Source organism: Aspergillus saccharolyticus (assembly GCF_003184585.1).
Source record: "Aspergillus saccharolyticus JOP 1030-1 unplaced genomic scaffold BP01scaffold_7, whole genome shotgun sequence".
In the NCBI taxonomy this organism is placed as follows: Eukaryota; Fungi; Ascomycota; class Eurotiomycetes; order Eurotiales; family Aspergillaceae; genus Aspergillus; species Aspergillus saccharolyticus.
Genome location: NW_020290617.1, coordinates 918,560 through 933,021, shown reverse-complemented (window position 1 = coordinate 933,021; position 14,462 = coordinate 918,560). Strand labels below are relative to the sequence as shown.

Here is a 14,462-nt window from a genome sequence, read left to right as displayed (position 1 = left end):
GGGGGTGGTGTGGATAGCCGGCGATCATCAGCCACGGGGCAATGAATAAGTGATGATGATGATGATGGTGATCACAGGAGAATAAACACCGGGGCGTCAAGGCTTCAGGGTCCGAACAGGTACCGCTGACACCACCGAGGTGATATCACTCCGTGCAGATTCGGTTTGATCGTCGGCGGCTACAGCTGGTGTTGGGAGGGTTGGAGGAACAAGAGGGTGGGTGAATATTGCACAAGCGAGCAGGTACTGGTACAGAGTGAAGGAGAGGCTGAGAGAGGGGGAGAAGTGAGGGAAAATAGTGAGCTGGGATCACTAGTTACCCATGGAATTGAAACAGGAGAGACTAGAATCAAGCCCGAAGTCGGGCGAGGAGGAATTGAGGACTAGAGATTGGGGGGGGGAGGGGGCGGGAGGGAGGTGGGGGGGAGGGAAGGAAATCAGCGATGAGAATAGCAACTCGATGGATGCTGCGGGTTTAAGGTGGAAACAATAACGCAAAGTAAGAAGTACTCGTAAGTTTTGAGTTGATGGTTGATGCTGGAACCGATGGAAGACAGGCTGGGGCTGCGATTGGTTCCTATCGCCCTTCGTTCTGCGCCGGACAACTGACGACGACGGACAGCCGTACACTTCCGGTGGTTGTTGGTCAGGGAAATCGTCAATCAGTCAGGCTGACAATAGTAATTATATTGGAGACAAACTACAAGTGCCTTAGTAGAAGAACTCATTCCCAATCACCATCCCCATCATCACCATCAGTCTGATCTATTTACTGGCAGTGCCCCATTGAACTGCGGATGATGAATCATCGCAATACGAACCAAAGACTTGTTCCTCCACTGCCTGAGCCGCGCCCGCGTCGGTGCCGTGGATCGACCCTACCATTACAGTCGGCATAAGAAGCAGGTGATGCATGATGAACAGATGATGGACGACACGATCGCTTCCGTCCTTTCAGACTGAAGGAAGAAGAGGCAGGGCAATACGGAGCAGGATCAGAAACAATCTGATTGCTGGAGACTGATTTCAGTCCATGATAGCCGGAACCCAGTGGACCCGCATAACCCGGGATAAGATAAGCCAAGATTGACTGGCTGACGGGGCATTTTCTGCTCACTTCCTCTCGGTCGAGATCGTTTCAGTCCAGGCCTGGAGCAATTGGATTTCTTCACCGGTCATTCTGGTCCTATGAGTTCACAGTCGTTCCCCTTCCATGGTCCGGACATGAACTCCCTGAGATGAAATCGCGGCCAAAGCCAGAGCAGAAGCAGAAGCAGTAACTAATCGAACGACCGAGAAAAGGTGCACTGGGCAACTGAACTGAGGGTGCGGGGATGGCAGAGCTTGGCTCACCCGCCGATCCTCTCTTCATTTTCCCACTCTTTGGGGGAAGTTTCTGAGGCCTTTTCCCTCCCCTCATTTTCTAGTTTTGGCAACCGATAGACTCTAAAAGCCCCTCCCGCCAGTCCATTGAATCCAATCCGGGCAATGCAGTCTCAGTGGATAGCAAAGAAAATGAAATTCCATTAAAGGCCAGATAGACTGCAGCGACTGTGTATTTATTGTGGACGGCCCTACAGAGATCCCCTCCCTCACCCAAGTCTTTCATCGCCCGCCCACTGTCAAGCCGATCTGATCGTACTGCATCATGTGGAAGAAACTCGCTTCTATCTCAACCAGCGTCCAGTACAGAGTATACGATAGACAACAAAGCGACACGACCCGTACAGTATTCCGTACTTTGCACACACGTAATCATTTCACGACCACAATCAACACCGCCAATCCCCAAAAGCAACAACATTCGCTGGGCGCATGGACCTCGGAAGGATTGTTTGCTTTTTGTTTTGCTTTTTCTGGCTGGGACCTTCTTCTCCCTCTTCTCCCCCAACCCCGAATATTTCAACGTGGTCTCGCGTCATCCAGTCAAATTTGATTACTATTTATTGTTTCTCCTCTCTGGCCTTCGACCCTACATGGGCAGAATCGATCCATCATTGGCTCGAAGTAATTGAGGAGGCTTTGATTTAACATTATTTAACATTAAAATCTGTTCCTGTACTCCGTACACTCAATCTAAAACTCCGGGCTGTCCAGAAGAGGCTGACTAATCTTCCTGGACAGACCCTCGGGAAGATTGCCTTCCCTGAATTCCATCATGAAAGGCGGGCTCCCCATTGAGGAAGGTCTGCCGCGACGCGTGACCGTCATGTGCTCTTTTTTCTTCTCTCTCTCTCTCTGTGTGTCCTTGCAGTTGCATCGGTACACATCGCCGGTGACTTTACGCTTCCTCTTCCATCCTTCCAGGTGGAGAGCGCGTGCCCGACCGATCACTTCCCCCTCTTGACCTCCGAGGTCGGAGCATGCTTATCATTCTGTTGTGGAGAAGGAAGAGAGGGAGTACCGGCAGAGAGAGGGCCAGTCAAGTTGGTAGAAAGGTCCAGACAAAGGGCGTCGTACGAAGTACTGTGCATAAAAGCCCACACTCACTGAGTTATGCTGTTCTGGTTTGGGATTTTGTGCAACCATCTACCCTCGCACTAAGTCATAATCGATCTCGCACCCGAAACAGACCGGGGCTCTGTTGTCTGTAGCTTAACCAGCGGAAGGGGTGGTGGTTGGGGACTGCGTCTGTCAATTAGTCCCTCGGCCCCCAAACGACGGAGATAGAAAGTCATCTAGGCCGCAGGAGCTCCACGCCTGCCTCCCTTTCTCATGCCGCTTCACCCTACCTAGCATCGGACTCAAGCTCCTTTCCCGACAAACCCGAAGCTTAGCAGACCGAGGCTAGGGCCGGGTCGAGGCATCGATGGTTCCCATTCATATTGGCATTGACCTGCGTTAATCGCAACGGTTGAGTACTGTAATCTCCTCCTGGACCAGTGGTTTATCGGGACAGGAACAGCGGTGGCTATACATAGTTGCGAAGACTAAGACTAACCCCGTTCCCCCGCTTTCTCTCCACCAAAGTACTCCGAATTCCGCGCGCAAAAGTGCATCACAAGCTACTCCAAAGTAGGAAAAAGCAAAGAAGAGAAAGGCCAATCCAAGGACTAGCGGAGGTCTGAGCAGGGATTCGCACTTTAGAAAGGGGAAGACGACAACAAGGCGATTGCCACTTCACTGGGACGTCTCGGGGATTTCTCGATCCGATGCGAGAGGTTGCAGTGGCGGTTTGGAATAAAACGAGGGGAGCTTTTCCGTTGTCCCCCTGCAGAGCGATACCCAGCTGGGGATGAACAGACAGGGCACAGGACACGGGGCGCACGTCTGCCTGTCAATTGTGCGGTATCAATTGGGAGGAGAACCACAATACGTGTCTTCTGACTCCATACCATACGGACTTTCGGACATGACACTGAAGGCCACGGCGGCCGCAGCAGAACCTCCATGATTCAGGAAGCAGCTGGTTGACCTGGCTGGGCGGACTGGCTGGCTAGACCGCAGCGCAGCACTTGCCACTGATTCGCTTTCAATGCTACGGGGCGACAAAGACCGCAGTGTGATGTGTGTTACCACCTGTAAGATGCTTTGCAGCTGACATTGATGTTCGCCTGCAGTCTAAGTTTGACATCCTGGTTGCATATTGTTAGGATGGTTCCGGGCGATCACAAAGGCGCAGAGGGTGAGATGGAAGCGAGGCTGGCTGCTTCGATGGAATTCGCGCTGAAGCAGTATCGCACATCTGTACGGAGTATCCAAGGTGAACTCACCTAGGTTGTGTCCGCTGCTGCCTAAGGATGAAGTGGTTAGTTAAGTGTGATGTGTCGAATGCAACCCAGGGTTGCGCCTGATACGGGTTGGTTGTCTTGGGATTACCCAATTCATCTGCTGGGATGATCAGCGTGCTCCCCATACGTACCGGTAGTTGTTAAGGTCCCAGCCCAGTACTTATAATCATGTGTGGAGAGTTCTTGCTGCATGAGCTGGAGCCTCGAGAGATTTATCTGATGAGCTGATTCGGCTGCAGTAACTTACATCTGAATGGACGGGTCGTCTGGACCAAGAGTTATACCCACGGTCTACGTTGATACCAAATCTGGTACACAGCCCAGCTAGGCAAATGGTGAAGATGTGTCTAAAGATCCTGCTGCATGCGCACGAAACTGACAGGTCGACCTTTACCAGGGGAATCTTTTGATGTGCCAAGGCCTTTTAGACACTTATAGGCTGGGCGAGCCGAATCTGTCGTGCCTCATCACTGAGAGATGTTGTATCACATCCATGCCCCCCAGAGTTCGCCATTCTGATAAACCTATAGCTAGGAAGCTAGCGCAAATTACCAAGTTCCGGCATCGTAGCATGTTATCTGGTCGGTGGAATGGACTGCCTAAGTGAGCGCATGTGCGCCAGCCCCAAAATGCAACAGTGCGCACTGACAGATATACTATATGCGGCTGCACATATAAGGGGGAAGGAGGATAAGACGTGCGGTGGTAAGGGCGATCGAGCCCCGGCGGGACTTTTGGTCTGCGGAGGCAATATTAAACATCCCAACAGCGCTTATCCAAGGCGTAGGTGTATCTTGAAAGAGGTGAGAAAAGAGTGCCAAAGAGGGTAGATGCCGCACTGCCGCACTGCCATATTACCGTATTGCCGAAGAAAGCTGTGGCTTAGATGGCATGCATCTGAGTGAACCGTTGTCTAGTCCGGATACTCAGTAGAATGTGTGGTCACTCTGGGTGAAGCGATGTTAGAGTGGAGGAGAAGGAAGAGGAGGAAGAAGGGAGGGGGAAGGGAGAAAGAAGCGTTGGGATTGGCGGATGGAGCTAGGTCTCGACCTTCACCTTTCACCGCGGCGTGGGCCCGTGACAGCAACACTTGGTCCGTGTGTTTGTTTCCGTCCCCAATATCTCTCTTTCTCTCCTTTGCTCTCTCCGTGCTGACTGAACCCCCTTGTCGTCACCTCCATCGTCTGAATTGCCAAACATGGTGAAGCTGAGCTTCGTTGGTTCTCAGATTAATGATGGTTACTATAATATTGTTCTTCTGACAGACTGAGCCAGTTACCAGCTCATGAACGACCCGAGTTGCTGGGAGAGTTGTTTTCTTTTTGCGGTCGGGTCGACGGGATCCATGATCCATGATGCAGCACCACCACAACCATCATCAATCCCTCTTTGTTTATTTGTTTTTGTCTCAGGCATTTTCTTTTTCTTGTCACGACTTCAGGAAGATCGACTGGCCTACATGGGTACAGAAAGGTACAGGAGCAGTAGGCTGGTCGATAGAAAGAGGTTGACAAGGATGGATTGGCCTTCCCTTTACGTCCACACTTTGAATATCGTCGTAGGTCACAAATTGTCTCGGGATTGCAGACACGGTTGTCATTTTGCCGATGACCCCCGGCAGTGGTTGATAAGGAAGTGCAAAATGATATAGTATCTCACTTTCTCTGTATGAAGGCTCTGGTGACGGTGTCAGATGGGCGAACAAAACACAGATGACTGTCTGTCGTGGACACTGGACAGAAGAGCGGATTTAGGCAGAATTAACCCGGGTCAATCCAAGCAGATTAAGCTCATTTTGAATTGATTGTTCCTCGCTCCTTCTCCTCCCATAGGGGGTAAAATCCAAAAATGTTTGATCCAATGCATGCATACGACCAGCATCGGTCAATCCAGCTCATTTAGCCAGTCGGCCTCCTTGAAATGACTTGGTCGCATTGCTTGGGATGAAGTGAGCCACTGGACTTTTTGCGACGAAGAGTTACCTATCTTCCTTGATCGGAGTCTTGGATCACCACTCAGCACTCAAGAGATGTGGACAATGACTTAGCCTCCCACCAGGGTCTAGGCTGGAAATACTACCCTTCCATTGTCTCCCGCGCAAGTCGGCTTCCGCTTCCACCTGCTGGAAGGCCTCGAACACGCGGGTGGCGCGTTATTGGTTCAGAGAAACCAGGGAGGCGTACCAGCTTTTCCCTGCTGGAGGAGAGGGGGGAAAGTTCTGTTCGTTCTATTCGATGTCAGTTTTGCGCTGCCGACGAGGCCGAGGCTCTCATCGACTGAAGCGCCTATTGCCCAATCCAGCAATGATAGCTCGAGGTCCCCCGGTCAGATGTTCACACGGGGCACAGAGAAGTCATCGGAAGTACGGCTTCGATATATTGTAGTGTCTCTACTGTCCCTCTGTCTGTCTGTCTCTGTGCTTGCCAAAAGAACTACCCACAATATCCCTTTTGCGGCCTGTAAAGGGGCCCACCAAATAGAGGTGAAGGTCAAAGTCGCAATCCTAGATAATGCATAAGATTACAACTGTACACAGAACTCTCCCCCCCCACCTCTCCTCAATTCGAGGGGAAAGAAGTCAAAAAGGCGATTAATGTGAACTCAATTTCTTTGTCTGTCCCGTGATGTTCGAAGAACAATCTGTCCCGCGCAGCGACAAGAATATATTATCCAAAGTGATCAGAGGCTTGAGAACGATTGATAACCCCATTTGCTCATCAATATACAATTGGCACCTATAACCCACCTGAGAAAAGATGGGAGAATTCTGATAACATTACCGATTAATACTGAAGCGGTAATTATAATATCAGACGAGATTCATCTGATCAGGCCCGGCAATCGTACTGTAAAGTATTCCGTACTTCATCTGCAGCAGAAGAGGAGGAAGAGGAGCAGGTACTATTCTAGTTTCCTCTAATAGATTTTCTTCTCCTGCTTCCTTTGGGGATGGTTTTTCTCTGTCTTTCTCCCTCTTCTTCTCCTCTCCATTTCTCTCCCTTTTCTTCCTCCAACCTTTGCGGCGAGACACCTTTGACACCTTTCTTCTGCCCCCTCTCTCGGTCGTCTCTTCCTTTTCTTTACATCCCCCGAGCGAGATCACCCGCCGAAACTTCAAACATTATTCAAGATGAGGGTATAAACAATTCGACCATCAGCCCATCAGCCCACCAGTCGACTACCGTCCTTATTCCACTCTCTTCCCCAAGAGACGCAACTGAGAACAACGATCAGGAGTCCCTACGCTTCCATTCCCCTTACTCCCTGTCCTGCCACCAATACATGGTTGACCACCATTTGCATCACATTTAACCTTTTGCTGTGCCTTTTCCCTCGTTTCTCCCTCCGTTTCTCCCTCCGCCTTCCCTCCCCGATTCTCCTCCCCCCTTGACATGATCCCGTTGATCCAGTCGACGAGAGAGAACTCGTCCGACCGCCTACCATTCACAGTCCCCACTTGGGCCACATCATGGCCCCTCAATCCATCGACGCAGATGCGGAGGCGATTTCGCTTTGGAGGAAACGTTACGACAAGCGACATCCGTCGACGTGAGTTCAACTTTGTTCTCTTAGTCTCCCAATTGTCATTCATCTCCGTTCGGGTGTCCTGGCGGTCCCTTCCAATTTATTCATCTTATTCCCGTTCCTGTCTGGCTAGACCACTCGTGGATCCCTTCCCCCCCCGCCTCAAGTTTGTTTTTCTCTTTTCGTCTCGGGTGATCTACACCCGTCTCCATTCCCCCCTTATTCATTGAAGCCGCCCGTGCTCACCCTCCAATGCGGAGCACTGCGCTCACTCCTACTTTCAGACTGTGAGGTCCTTGCCTAATCTCAATTCAATTTAGAAATCCAGTGATTGCTATTCTCGACATCGAATACAATGAGCTTGTCCTGTCATGGAAAAAGCTCCAGGAGACTCTCGCCCCACCAGATCTGGTCCACTTTCCGGAACGCGCTCAGGGACCTGACGATGTCCTAAGCTTGTTGAGCAGTATCGAGCCGGTCTGGACGTCCAGCCCGAGGCAGCGAGTGGCCCGTGATCACTGCATCGAGCTGAGATCCACTCTTCACGCTCACCACATTCTTCTGAGTGCCCTCCCGAAGAGCGAAGCATACCTGTCCCTCTTCTACAGTGTCCTTGAATCAACCCTCAAAGTAATACGGCTCCGGAGTGGGATGCATCTGAAACCTCAGGCGGCTAACCCTCTCCTAGGCATCTGCGAATTATCCGAAGATCATGGAAGGATATATTAAAGCACTGGTTATGATCAATCGGTCCTCGTGCCTGTCCATCACGACGGACTTAACATCCTGCTCAAAGGACACCATCAACGCAATCGCACATTTCTATGCGCTTTTCTTCTTCTTCCTCGGCGAGTTCATGGACTGGTTTGTGCGCCAATATAAATGCCGATCACTGAAAAGTCACCATCACAATGTTTATCACACATTTCGCGACCTTGTGGGCCACCTGCGGCAGAGCGCCAGGGAAATAGCGGGTGGGATTGCTGATCTCATGGATATTGATGAGGACGACAATGAGACAGAAGACTCCAGCGACACAACCTGTGACAGAGAGTTGGGTCTGTTCGAACAAGCCCGGTTGGACCAATTCGGCCTGCAGCGCAGGGAGCGACGCAACAAGGCGGAGAACGCTTTCATCCGCCGCCTGGTCTGGGAGATTGCGCAGGATGCGGTCAAGCGCGGCCGACTCTTGAGAGACAGAGATGCGCTACTGGCGCGGTTGCTTGACACTGTGGGCCATCAGATCCGCCCGGTGAGCCAGCAAAACACTGGTATCGCTTGCCTAACAACAACAGCGTCTAGGGACATAGGTAGGGCAACAAAGGTATACGCGAAAAATCAAGCGGCTTGGAATGCTGACGAAATCACCTTGCAAGACATGGACAGATTTGCCGCGAGCGAGAGGAGTCAAAAGCACAAGTACACGCGGGCGGAGCTGCAACTTGCATCCAGTCATCTAGAGAATTTCTTCGATGCCGACGACCAAACGCCTGAGCTTGACCCTGATGTGGAGGTGATCGCAGAGGAGAACGTGATGACTTCGTTACAGCAGTGGGCGACCGATACATATTCCCAAGTGCTGGCCGTAGGAGGGTCGCCCACCACGGCTTTCCCCAGCCCCGTCCTTCTTATTTCGACGTGTTATGCCAGCCTCGCAAGAAAAGCCCGCCTGCCGGTCATCTCGCATTTCTGCACCCGACCCGCCAACGGCACAAACGAAGTGACCTACGAGCAACAGTTGATTGCGCTGGCCTACAGCTTGATCCGTCAGTTGATTGAATACTTGCCACCGGTAATCATTAGCCATTCGGGGTGCAACTTGAGCGCCGAACGGTTCAAGCCCCTGAATGGCACATTGACTTCTTGGAAGGAAGTGCTCTCCTTGATTGACATACTCCTCTACTATGCCCCGCCTTTGATGGTGTGTGTGATTCATGGACTGGATGCCATTCAAGATGCGTCCACTGATCAACACATTCGGTCGCTGGTCCGCATCCTCCTGACTCACACAAGGCACCAGACCGCTCCCACGGAAGGTGGCGGTGAGACGCAGAGCGTTCTGCTCAAGATACTGTTTACTGTCGCTGGACGACCGAGCTCGCTAGTGGAGACGCTGTCGGAGAGCCAGCTGATCCTGCGGGAGTCGAACAAGACGGACGAGCTGGCAACGACCGACTCTTCACTAGGCCCCGATGTTGGGGTGGTCATGATGAATGCATAACTGATACTCCCCTTATTCTTCACAATCAATCGGGCTGTTCTCTTGGGGCGAAGACTTGGGACATATAGAATTGAGCGCAGGCCGGGAGTCTTTTTGAATATAACCTTATTGGCACGACCTTTGGATTCTGTCTTCTTCATCTCTACTGACTCACCCCAATTTTCTGTTGTCATCATGTGTCCTCGGACCGTGTTATTCTCATGGCGAAGGAGGTAACAGCATCTGGTCATTTGTCTTGATGTCCTCCGCCCACAATGTTTGTCCTCTGCAATGGTTGACATATGTCAAATCCGTGGCGCAGCTGGCCTTTTACTGGGGGTCTTGCTTGGGGCCTGGATTTCTCTTGTATATTTGTAATACTTGATAGTCGTTGGGTGGGGAGGGATCCACTCTGGAGAAGAATGCATAACCTACCAGGATACATGTCAGGTTCCGCATGAATTTGCCTCGGGATTAGGTTTCCGCTGTTCACGTGGGAATCAATACGGGGTGCATACGGTCGGGATTCGTCGACCTGTTGAAGGAGATTTTGACTGGGAGACAATTCGGGATCTGAACTCCGCTTCAGATACATATAAGAAGGGCTTCATTCATGCTTTTCGCTGGTGCAACCATCACCAGTCTGTACAGCCACATCATTACCTAACAACAGACCACGCGAAGAGACCAACCACCATCATGGGTGTTCCCAACCGCCTCATCCCCCTTGACTCCCCCTCCTTGCCGGAGTTCGAGCGCTTTTGCTCTCAAAGCACCGACAGCAGTTTGTACCCGCACGCCACGACCATCACCCAGAACATCCCCATCTACAGCACCGACACACTGTCGCTTGACAATGCATCCCAGACCACCGCCGTCCAGAACGAATGGCACCACATCCTGTCCGAGGGCCCCGGCATCTTCGTCCTGCAACAGATCTTCAACACCTCTCGTCAGCACGACCTCGCAACTCTCGACGCCACCACTGCAGCCTTCACCCACATCATCCACCACGAATCCGCCCAGTCCCCCTTGAAAAAGGGCGACCACTTCGCCCGTGCCGGCCACAACGCCCGCATCTGGAACAGCTTCAGCAAGCACGCCTTCGCCGACCCATCCTCCTTTGTCGACTACTACTCCAACCCCTACATCCGCCTCGCCGCCGAATCCTGGCTAGGCCCCGCCTACCGCCTGACCGCACAGGTCAACATTGTCAAGCCCGGCGGCGCCGCCCAGGCCCCGCACCGCGACTACCATCTCGGCTTCCAGCCCGACGCCGCCTGCGCCGCCTTCCCTAGAGCTCTCCACCGCGCGAGCGCCTTCCTGACGCTACAGGGCGCCATCGCTCACTCTGATATGCCCCCGGACTCCGGGCCCACTCGCTTCCTGCCTTTCAGTCAGCGAGCTGAGGACGGGTATCTCGCTTGGCGGCGGCCGGAGTTCGTGGCTTTCTTCGAGGAGAGATATGTCGCTTTGCCACTAAGAAAAGGTGATGCGGTGTTCTTCAACCCGGCGGTTATGCATGCTGCGGGTGCGAATCAGACCCCGCCAGAAGGGAATTTCGAGAGGAAGGCGAATTTGTTGCAAATTGGGAGTGCGCTCGGGAAGACGATGGAGAGGGTCGATGTCGTGCCGGTTGTGGCGGCTTGCTGGGATGAGGTGCGGAGGAGGTTCGATGCTGAAGACAGGGTGGAGGGAGGGGCGCAACAGCGGGAGCAGCAGCAGCAGCAGCAGCAGCTGGGGCTAAAGTGGGAGGCGTTTGTGCGGGCCCTCGGTGAAGGGTATCCCTTTCCGACGAATTTGGATCGTAGACCCCCTGCCCCGAGTGGGATGGCGCCGGAGAGTGAGCAGGACCTGATTCGGAGAGGGTTGGTGGAGGGATGGCAGAGGGAGGAGATGCTGACGAAGTTGAGGAAGTTGCAGGAGGATGAGCGGGGGCATCAATTTCTCTGACCTGCTTGTAGGTTAGTTAGTAGCTCGAGTAAATACTGCATATGTTCGAGGCTACAGTCTATACGGATCCATTATACGGTAATCCTTGTCTGTTTTGCTTCTGCGGGACAATCAAGCGGTCTGGAAAGTATAGGTGGATTACTTCGTATACATCGTAAGTGCGTATGCTTGCTTATGCTTGCTTTGTCTAGCTCATTATAGACTTCATCGTCATCATCATCATCATCATCGTGAATCCCAGGCAACTCCATACACAAGGGTATACCAGATCGCTACGCCAAAGCCAACCAATGCAGTCAGTCGTCAAATCATATCACGCCTCGCTCCTCAACCCAGATCTATGCTTGCGCGTTAGTCCAGTTCTAGTGTAGACACCAACAACTAAAAGAATATAACATACCTCCATCTTTCCCAACTCACTGCCCTCCCGCTGCGCCATCTCGCGCGCAGAGCTCATCAGCAGGTCCAAATCCTCTTGATCAACCATGGTAATCATGTCGCCGTCGTCCTGCATGCGGATCTTCAACAACGTCCGGAACCCGAACTTGTCCCGAATGCGCCGCTCAAAGTCGGCAAAGCCGATCACCGGTTCGATCATGATGTACCGCGTGTCCTCGTGGGCATGCGTCTTGACGCGGAACTTGCGCACCTCGGGGCGCCGGGCGCGCGATGTTCCTCGCCGGGACTGGGGCTGCGGCGAGCGTCCACCGTCTACGAGCTCGAAGTCGTTGCCTTCCGCTGATCCGGACCCACTGACATACTCCTCCTCTTCGTCGATGTACCGTTCCCGTTGTCTGTGCCAGCCCGTCCCTATGGGCATGGACCGCGTGCCCGAGTAGTTCCCCTCCGAGCAGCCGCCCACCGATGACGACGCAGACCCGGTGTCACTGACCCCGCGGCGATGGCCGCGCATTTCTCGTCCGCGCGACGACTGCTCGTCGCGAGCGCCGGCTCGTCCTGACGATGCCGCTGCTGTTCTGCGCGGCTCGGATGCCGTCCGGGTTGTGCCGATCCGCGGCTTCTCACTGAGGACAGTGTCTCGCCCGGGGGCCTGGTTCAGGTCGAGCCGCGGAGGCGGTGCGGCGCGAACGGATCCCGGTCGACCGGGGGTCCCGAGACTTCCTGTGGAGCTGTTGGTACTCGCCTTGTCTGCGTCCGGCGGGGGAGTAGGAGGGAAGAGATTACGGTTCAGAGGCGGTTCAGAGTGCTGACGGCTCCGGCTGGGCAGGTTCTTGTGCACCAGATGCGAGGTGGCGAACGGGAGGTGCTCCGGATGACGATGATCCAGCACCGACTGGGCCCGGGGGATCTCCAGGTTCAGCGGGCCGGACGGAACGCCGTTGCGCTCGCCTGTCGCGGCAATCAGCCGGGCCTTACCCAGGTAGTCTTTGGACTTCAGGTTCTTGACCTTGGCCTCATTGGGCCGGTAGACCACCCCTACGGGAATCGAGAAGACCGTATAGCCCTGGTGGTACGTTAGAAACCCAGCTCTTGCCCTTGACAGACAAATACCTACCTGTGCTCGTTCCTTGATTGCATCATTGATAACATCGTGGTCTGGCGTTACCTTTTCCTTGGCAGCGTAGTCGAGATCCTGGAGGCCCGGCCCCATCTGCTGCAGGTAGATATAGCACAGACCGCGGTTGAACAGCACTTCACAGGAGTAAAGGCGGAATTTGAGCCCCAGCTGCTCGTAGTCAATGGAAGTATTACCTCGAAGGTACAATAGGGTGTCGTTGAAGTTGGCCAATGCTTCCTCGAAATCCCCGAGCAGGAAGTTTGATACACCCTCTTGAAAATATGCGATGGCCAGGTATTGGTCTAGCCCGATTGCTCGCTGGTAGCACTCAACCTGAATTGCCGTCAGTCTGAGGGCGAGACGTGGGGCGAGGAACACTCTTACTGCTTTATCATGCTCTCCCAGGGTGGCGTAAATGACTCCACAGTTGAAAAGAATCTTGGAGGTTTCGGCGATGGCACTGAAGACCTGAAGAGCTTCATCGTATTCTTGGTTATCGTAGTGATCCAGGGCTTGCACCCAGGTCTCGATCTCCTAAGCGAGGTGAGCACCGCTCAAGACACCTTCGCAGTGGAATAGAATCTAACCTACCTGCTTGATGGACATGTCTGACTGGAGCCTGTTGCACCGACCGAAAGCAAAGTCAGGTGCCGCAGTCGCCCTGGTACTGAGCCAAATTCCACTGCAGACAGTGCGTGCTGCCCGGTCGAGAACCCCACGTCGTAGTATATATGTCTCCGACTTGTGATTGACCGGTCCAGCACGCTGACGACAGTGCCCTTGACCACGCCGAGAACAGGGTTGGAATCACACGGTGGAACCGTAACCGAGGAGACTGAGCGCAGACCAGGAGCGAGAGATAGACTATGCGCAATGGGTCTCTAGTGGACGAGAAAATGGATAGATGGACCGATGATAGATAGATCGGATATATAATTAGATCACGGAGGCGGCGACCCAGCCGCTAGTGATGACCGTCCGACAACTCCCAGCCAAGACGAAGGCAAGGAAGACACCGGACAGGCTGGGCGGAATACGGTAGGGGGAGAAGAAGGTTGGGAAGACCAAAGTTTCTTTTCGGCGGTGATGGAATTGGACGACGACAAACACGTTCAGTTGAGGTACAGCTGTAGAGATAACAGCTCTCTCATTCGGGGAGAAAGGAAGGGGAGGGGGGGCGGCGGGGAGGTAATAGTCGGCGTTGATGATACGAAAAGAATTAGAAGCGATTCAACAGGTATACCGATGCAGAATGGAAAGGGAAGGAAAGAAGATCAAGGCAAGTACGGGTTTAGCGTGCAAACTGTGCAGAGTGAAGGTGGGAGTAAGGAAGGGATGCAATGCAGTTCCATCAACCAGGAACTACTCAGCAAGTCAGCAATAGGGAAGGGGGGGAAGAGAAGATGGACAGGGAAGAAAGAGGGGGAAAAGAATAAAAATAGGCGGGAGAAGGTCTGATCCTGGTCACATCCCAGCATTGGATGCTGCAGGGGGGAACACTTTTCATCACATCGCATGCCAGCCCGACTGATTG

The 14,462-nt window shown here is 53.2% G+C and overlaps 3 protein-coding genes across 3 annotated transcripts; 2 read left to right on the top strand and 1 right to left on the bottom strand.

Moving 5' to 3' along the window:
- Nucleotides 1–6,926: 6,926 nt before the first annotated feature.
- On the top strand, nt 6,927–9,618 carry BP01DRAFT_220466 (uncharacterized protein). Its single transcript, XM_025571138.1, has 4 exons — nt 6,927–7,280; nt 7,577–7,886; nt 7,945–8,566; nt 8,633–9,618. The coding sequence occupies exons 1-4, from the start codon at nt 7,201–7,203 to the stop codon at nt 9,475–9,477; spliced, it is 1,857 nt and encodes a 618-aa protein (XP_025433611.1). The 5' UTR covers nt 6,927–7,200; the 3' UTR covers nt 9,478–9,618.
- A 418-nt stretch (nt 9,619–10,036) lies between these two features.
- BP01DRAFT_220457 (phytanoyl-CoA dioxygenase family protein) lies at nt 10,037–11,514 on the top strand. The gene has a single exon (XM_025571137.1). It carries the CDS (start codon nt 10,156–10,158, stop codon nt 11,407–11,409), a length of 1,254 nt encoding a protein of 417 aa, XP_025433610.1. The 5' UTR covers nt 10,037–10,155; the 3' UTR covers nt 11,410–11,514.
- Nucleotides 11,515–11,717: 203 nt separating this feature from the next.
- BP01DRAFT_372375 (putative PB1 domain protein) lies at nt 11,718–13,534 on the bottom strand (the record flags this gene model as incomplete). Its single annotated transcript, XM_025576727.1, has 5 exons — nt 11,718–11,747; nt 11,810–12,874; nt 12,926–13,261; nt 13,313–13,462; nt 13,520–13,534. The coding sequence occupies 5 exons, from the start codon at nt 13,532–13,534 to the stop codon at nt 11,718–11,720; spliced, it is 1,596 nt and encodes a 531-aa protein (XP_025433609.1).
- Nucleotides 13,535–14,462: the final 928 nt, after the last annotated feature.